We start from the raw sequence: 7,118 nt of genomic DNA on the forward strand, positions 1-7,118 counted from the left end.
CTCTCTGTGGTGTTCAGTACCCAGAAGAGATACTGGGTCACTCCAGGAAATCTTGTTTCTTCCTTGCTCTGCGTCCAGCGCTGTCCTCTCGGAAGGACTCGTGGCAACCCCACCTGCCTTGAAGAATGGCGCCGTGCCGGAAGGATGAGGCCCCTCTCCCGCCCATTAACTTGTGCCTTGTGGGCTCCCACTGTAGTTGCTGGGCTGTGTCTGGTAGGGTTTTTATTTCAATGCTAAGGTGGTCCCAGGTCTGGCCAAGCAGGAGCCCTGTCTCTGTGTCCCGGGGGCAGGTCCCCGTCATTCTTCTAAGCATTTTCTGCACTTTCTCCTGGCAAGAGGTCCCAAATTTTTTCCCTGTCGTAGCCCTGGAATCTTGCAGTCCCTCAGATGGGCCCTGGTGCTTTGTCACGGCAAGTGCTCCCTGGAACCGAAGGTGGGTGCTCAATGCCTTGGCTGTGTCCCTGCTCCTGGCATCTCTGCGGCACAGCTGGGAACACACACATTACCTGTGTGAGCAGCCCCTCTGCCTGCCTGTCTGTGCATATAGATTCCCCAGGCCACATGTCCAGTACTGACAAGTTGGTTTTATCCCCGGTCCTTGGCACGTTCACTCCCGCTTCCCTCATCCGAGCGCCTTCCACCCCGTCACCCAGGCTGCAACTCGAGCCAGGCTACCTGCTCTTGGCTGCTTTTCAGCATCCGGTTTGGGGCAGGTCAGTTACAGGGTATGCTCCTGATTGAATCCGGAACTCTCTTCTTCACACTTGCTGCCTGGTGGGCATGGGCTTCCCTGGGGGGCCCATGGTTACCATGCCTGTATCCCAGGTGCTAAGGTGTAGCAGGTATGTAGGTCTGGCCCAAAGCAGGGACTGTGGGGCACCCTGCCTATGCTGCACAGAAGGCAGTTCTGCAAAGAATGAGACCAGACCACAGGTAGGGGCCAGCAGCTGTCTAGGTCCCTGTCTCAGTACCCAGCTGCCATCAGAAGTGCCACGCACCTTGTCTGTCTGTTCGCTGGAGCACTGGCTTAGTGTGGGCCTGTGCATCCACAGAGTGGGCCAGGCCAAGGCTTGGCCTTAGCATTGGCTCTGCGCGGAGCGGCTGCCAAAGGGTGTTCTGTAGCCAAGATGTGCGTGTTCTACATCCAGCTCTCAGGGCTTCTGAAAAATTATCTAAATTATAAGTTTGACCTCGGCTTTTAAAAGTGTATCTCAGGTGCCAGCCACCTTCTGTATGACCCTGAGCTTTGGAAGGAAACAAAGCTCCACATTTGCCTCCTGCAGAGAACCGCCTGGCAGTGCCTCTTCGCTGTGTGCTGTGTGTTCTCTGTGGCAGTTTGTGTGACCACTGTGTCCCACCAGAGACATTTTAGTGTGCAGTCAAGTGACAGTATAGTCATGGAGTTGTGTAATCATTACCATTACTTTTAGAACTTTTCTGTCGTGCCAAAAAGAAGCCCTGTCCCAGACCTGGGCATCCACGAGCCCACTTCCTGTCTCTGTGGATTTGCCTGTTCTGGATGCTTCCTATCCATGGATCATGTACCCTGTAGCTTTTTGGCACATCTTTCCATTTATTCGGGTGGTTTTTTTCCAGCAGTGTTTCGTATTACAGTTCTCTTTTGTTGAATTTTTCCCCAAGTATCTTACTCCTCTTGGGGCTGCTGTAAGTGGAACTGTTTTATTTCCCTTGAGAGTGCTCACCACTAGCATATAGAAAGATGGTTGGCTTCTGTATTACGGTCTCGGGCCCTGTGCCCTGACAAGGGTTGACCTTTAGCATAAAGGGGGGGTTACCTGGGGTGGCCTGAACTGTGCTTTCCTAAGGCGGGACTCGGCTTTTATGATGCTCCTTCCTGTCGTGATTGGATTAGACCAGCACCCACCATGGACAGAGTCCTAAGACAGATTCAGTGTTTGGGGACAGGCTCCAGAGGCAGTCCATCCTCTTCCTCCATGCCCACACTAGCAGGTGGCCGATAGTGCTGTCCCTGAGGAAGGAGACCTTCCAAGCTATGTGGGCACATTTGGAAAGAGCAAGCTGCCCTGCCCTTGTCTTCTTGGAATGGCAGGCAGACCCTGGACCTTTGTGCACAGCTCCCTGCCACTCTGGGGCCTCTGCACAGCTGGTTTAATGTGAAAGTGTTTCTCCTGGCTCTTCAGGCTCAGGCTCCTGCCCTGGCACCCTCTTTGCTCAGCTGCATCCCCGTCACAGGCCTGCTTTTTATACAATATTTTGTCTGTGCTTGCAGAGGAAAAGAGCAGCGGGTTCCGGTTGAAACCACCAACACTGATCCATGGCCAGGCACCCAGCGCAGGTAGGCGGCCCCCTCTGAAGGCTTTCCTGCACCTCTGCAGGCTGCTGACCGGCGAGCCCAGAAAACCACTTGTGGAGAGCCTGTTTGAGCAGGGAGCGAGGGCCTCTCACAGCAGCAGAGGAGCGGCCCTGTTGTGGCAGTGACAGCAGAGCTGGTTCCCCTGTCTTTCCAGGGGCTGCTGCCCAGGAGTTGGGGGCTGGCAGGGAGGCCACAAGAGTGGACACCCCTCACTTGGGCCTTGCCCCAGCTACTTTTGGCAGAGGGCCTTTCTGCGTGTACATTTTAAGAAGTCAGAAATCTCTGGGAGTCTTCATTCCCTTCTTACCCTGGCATTTTACCTGACATGTGAGCCCAGCCCCACGAGAACAGCCGCTGCTCCGTGAGCATCCTAACACTAGGTGGAGATCACACAGAATAACAGGACCTGGGATCTGTGCATCCAGCTGTAAGGAAACGATCCCAGGGTTTTTTAGAAAACCCTCCCCGCTCAGTATAGCCCTTGGGGACAGGAACAGGTCTCTGGGTTGGTTTCTTGGAGGCACCTGGGCGGGCTGGGTGCTGGGCTCCCACAGGGGTCTGGGCCCAGGACCACCAACTTCCATCTCAGGTCTGCCAAGCCAGAAGCCGAAGGAGCAGCAGCGCAGCGTACTCCGCCCCGCAGTCCTACAGGCCCCACAGCCCAAGGTCCTGGCGCAGACCGGTAAGAGATGTGGTGGAGCAGGGAGACTCACAGGACAGCAGGTGGCTCAGAGCACCGTGGATGGTAGCAGGCCTCTGCCAGCCACCCAAACGCCTTCTCCAGCGGTGTGACCCCTGGCGGAACGTGCTCTGTTCACCGCTGTCTTAAAAGCTGGCTGCCTCCTGTGAACATGTAGACTTGCCCCTGTGGGTTTTCAGGCAGAACTCAGTCTGGCTGCTGTGCTGGACATCTGACAGACGTAAGGGGCTTTTCCTCTCTCACTTTTCTTTTTTTTGGTGGTACTCAGGTTGAACCCGAGTCTTCACACTAAGCTACATCTCCAGGCCTTTGCTGTTTACTTTGGGGCAGGGTCTCACTAAGATGTCCAGATTGGGCTTGAATTTGCAGTCTTCCTGCCTCAGCCTCCCTCGTGGTGGGATTACAGGCTCATGTGCATCACCACGCCCTGCTTGAGGTTCATTTTGAGAGCGATGCATTTTCATCTTCCTTGCCAGCCCTAAGACCCAACTCCTAAATGGTGTTCCCGTCGTGTCCACAGGCGGTGGTGGACACACAATTAATCCTTACTTTTCTTAATACTAATGAGATTTTTTCCCTCTTGGTCTTTCCCTGTAACTCACAGCAACTCAACCGTCCATACAGGGGAGCTGGTTAATATTTTTAATTACTTGGAAAATTATTTTAATCTAGTGCTAAACAGCTAAAGTCAGAGTTTACAATGTGTCTTTTTTTTGCAGTCCTAGGAAAATGTGCACCATGGAGCTTTAGCCTCAGCCCGTTTTCCACTACAGTGAAGGGGAAAACCCCCATACTGTACTTCATTACTAAAGTTGGTTACCAGAGCTCATGACGAGGTATTCCCCACCTGCAATTTCAGCCACTTGGAACGCTGAGGCAGGAGGATCACAAGGTCTAGACCAGATTAGACAATTTAGTGAGACCTTGTCTAAAACGTTTAATAAATTTAAAAAGCGACAGAGGTACAGTGCAGTGCTAAAGCACTTGCCTAGCATGCATGAGACCTTGGGTTCAGTCTCCAGTAAAAAAGGGCTGTTCTTCAGTATTTTTCATTTTAATTTTTATTTTATTGTGTGTATATGTTTGCTAGTTAGCACTAATGCTTCTAAACACACTGAAAAGTTGCACAGTTCTCTTTTGGAATAAATGAGGCATTTGTGTCTTATCTAAGAGCATGTGACTTTTAGCAGCAATGCTAGGTATCCTTCTAAGGGCGCCTCATACCCTGGGCCATGAGAGGGGTTGGGCCTGGCTGGACACTCTCCTCCTTCCTCCCACAGTCCCCAGCAGTGGCACCAATGGCGTCAGTATCCCAACAGACTGCACAGGGACCACGACATCATCGTCACCAGAAAACCCTGCGCGGCAAAGTCCCTCTGAGGCTGCCGATGAGGTGCTCACACTTGAGGTCAGTGGGTCCTGGAGCCGGAGCTGGAGGGTGGCACTTGGGGTCTCGTGAGTCACGAGCCTTCCCTGTGCTGAGCAGCTGCCCCAGGACCTGTTTGAGAGCTTTCTGGATTTGCTTGGTGGTTTCAATGATTGATCATATCTGGTGGTCGTAGCGTCTTTTATCTAGGCTGGGTCCACAAAGAGCATGGTTTTTTGGTACCGGGAATCGAACTCAGGACCTTGCGCTTGCCAGGCAGGCGCTTATGCTGCTGAGCTATATCCCCGGCCCCAAAAGAGCATTGTTCAGCGCACTGTGTTGAGGCTGAAGTGCAGATGGCAACACGGTACCAGCTATGGTCAGGGCTCTGGCTGTGTGTCATTGCGGCTGGAGATGTGGGCAGGAGAGCTCTCACGGCAGGGCAGGAACCCAGAGTGTGGGGAGGGGACAGTCTTGATCTTTCTAACAACTTGTCTCCAAGACATCCCCATCCCGGGAGAGCCGTCACTCCTTCCTGGGTCCTGCCCTCGGTGACCTGACCGCTTCCATCAGGTGCCCTCCCCGCAACAAGGTCCCAGCTGCGCTCACATCTCGTACTGGGTCAGGCCTTCCTTCTCCTGGAGAAAAACCGCATCTAGGTCACCAGCTTTCCGGGGTGTTGGTCAGAAAGGACAGTGCCACAGGAAGCCCTGCCAAGCCTGTCTGCCTGCACAGGCCTACTCTTACTTCTGGCTACCTTGAGCTCTGAGTCCCGGGAGTGGCCATCATAGGGGGTGCCTTTCAGCATTTTGAATGAAGAATCACCCACCTGCCACACTGAAGTGACCCCTCAGCACCCGCATGTGCCTGACCTCATTGGCACATTTACCTGGGGAGTCAGGTCAGGAATGGCTTCTATAAGAAGGAAAGGTCCCCCAGGGTTCTGGGGTTATCTGGGCCAAGGGAAGTATGTTTCACTGTAGCCTAGAGCAAAGGACGTTTGAAGAAGAGCCAGCACTCAAGGTTGGCCAAGGGCTTGGAGGGCAGAGTTACGGCAGCACACAGCCATAGTGCTGGGGTGATATCCTTGTGCAAAGCCCCGGGGACTGTGTGTTTATTTCCCACACTGTTTCTGAGGTCAGGACACCACCCTTGGGGATGTTCAGGCTCCAGCAGGAGAATGGTGGTCTACAGTTACATTTTAAACATCCTGAGCACTGCGCATGCCAGCCCTGCAAGCCTCTCTGCTCAGGTAGAAATATGGAGGTGTAGTTACCTCCACTACTCACTGCTTCTCAGGTGCTCAGAGCTGAGGACGGAGGGCAGAGAGGCGTGGCACATGTGAGCTTCAGGGAAACCAGCTGGTTCTGTCCTGGGGGGGGGGTGGCCGTGATGGCCATGCAGGCCACCCGGCTCTGGTATCTGCCCACATCACTCCTCTGTGAGTTCCAGCCCTCCCTGGCATGCGGCAGGCCTGCACCCTCACGCTGTGGACCTGAGAGGTTGTGCCTGTCCATCTTGCTGCCATCAATCAGGCTGGGTGTCCCTGGTGACAGAAGTTCCTCCTCCTGTGGGGTCTCCTGGCTCCAAAGCCAGCACTCCATGTGGGTGTAGTCACACCCCAGGGGCCAAGACTGGACTTTTGCATCCTCTGCCACCCCAGGAATGTGACAACACAGCACATGGGAGAGCCATGAGCTAAGTGACCACAGAATCACTCCCAACAAGAAAAAGAGCCCAGGATGGGGAGCTGCCTGAGTCCTTCACACCAGGGTTAGACACCCAGGACCCCAGCAGCAAAGGTGAACAAGGGGCTCCCTGGCCACCCCAGACTGAGTAGGGGCCTGGAAATTGCAAATTAGTGTAATCAGAGCCTTTGGAAGGCCCCCCAGCAGATCTCTCTGCTGTCTGCCTGCCCCGCCTCTTGTGACCTTGCAGGCTCTGCCTCCCTTCCCCATGGCCCTGGTCAGGGAGGATAGGGAGAAAAGCTGGGGGTGGGAAGTCCACAGGCAGGCCAGCGGGGATCCACGGCCAACCAAGGTCTCAGGGTGTATTTAATTTTAGAAGGCCTCATTTGCACGGCACAAGCCTCAGCATAAAGTCCACCGTGGCAGGAATTTATGGGAGGTGCAGTAGAGAAACAGTCACACACTTGGCAGTGACCAGAAGGTGAATTAGTGTTGCGATGGCAAATCCTGGGCCAGGGGTGTATGCCACCTTCCTTGCCAGTGAGGAGTCGGAGGCTCCAGGCACCTCAAGCCAGCCATAGCCTTTGTCCTCCCCAGAGGTCGCAGGAAACCACTGTGCAAATCTCTGGAGCAGCAGCCCCAGAGCTTTTCTGTCGCACAGCGGCTTTTATTGCATAATGTTCCTGAGAGCTTTCTATTCTGTCTCAAAGTAAGCGAATGGGTCAGTTCTTAAAATCTTTAGTTACAAAAGTCATACCTGTAAGTTGAAGGTTCTTGAACAGTGTGGAAATCTGTGAAGTGAAGCGTGCAGGCCACCCTCCATTGAAGAGGTCCCCAGGTAGCTTCTGTCAAGCATTTTTAGACAGATTACCCTGTGCTTCCCCCATGCTGGACAGATGCTCTGCCAGTGAGCCATAGCCACAGGCCCTGGATTTTGTTCGTTTGTGGGTGGTTTATTTGGTGGTATAGTTTTTTGAGACAGGGTCTTGCTATGTACTTCAGGCTGCCCTCAAACTCACAACAATTGTC

At 53.7% G+C, this 7,118-nt stretch overlaps 1 protein-coding gene across 8 annotated transcripts in view; it reads left to right on the top strand.

The window, feature by feature from the left end:
- The window catches only part of Ranbp3 (RAN binding protein 3), a 54,350-nt gene that overhangs the window by 36,361 nt on the left and 10,871 nt on the right, over positions 1 to 7,118 (top strand). For all 8 annotated transcript variants that reach the window (XM_005405743.2, XM_005405744.2, XM_005405745.2 and 5 more), the window contains 3 exons: positions 2,252 to 2,317; positions 2,925 to 3,017; positions 4,316 to 4,443. In XM_005405743.2, the coding sequence (XP_005405800.1) occupies positions 2,252 to 2,317; positions 2,925 to 3,017; positions 4,316 to 4,443 (287 nt within the window). The remainder of the gene's footprint in view (positions 1 to 2,251; positions 2,318 to 2,924; positions 3,018 to 4,315; positions 4,444 to 7,118) is intronic.

This window comes from Chinchilla lanigera, unplaced genomic scaffold, assembly GCF_000276665.1.
Source record: "Chinchilla lanigera isolate Chin_1 unplaced genomic scaffold, ChiLan1.0 scaffold00094, whole genome shotgun sequence".
NCBI lineage: Eukaryota > Metazoa > Chordata > Mammalia > Rodentia > Chinchillidae > Chinchilla > Chinchilla lanigera.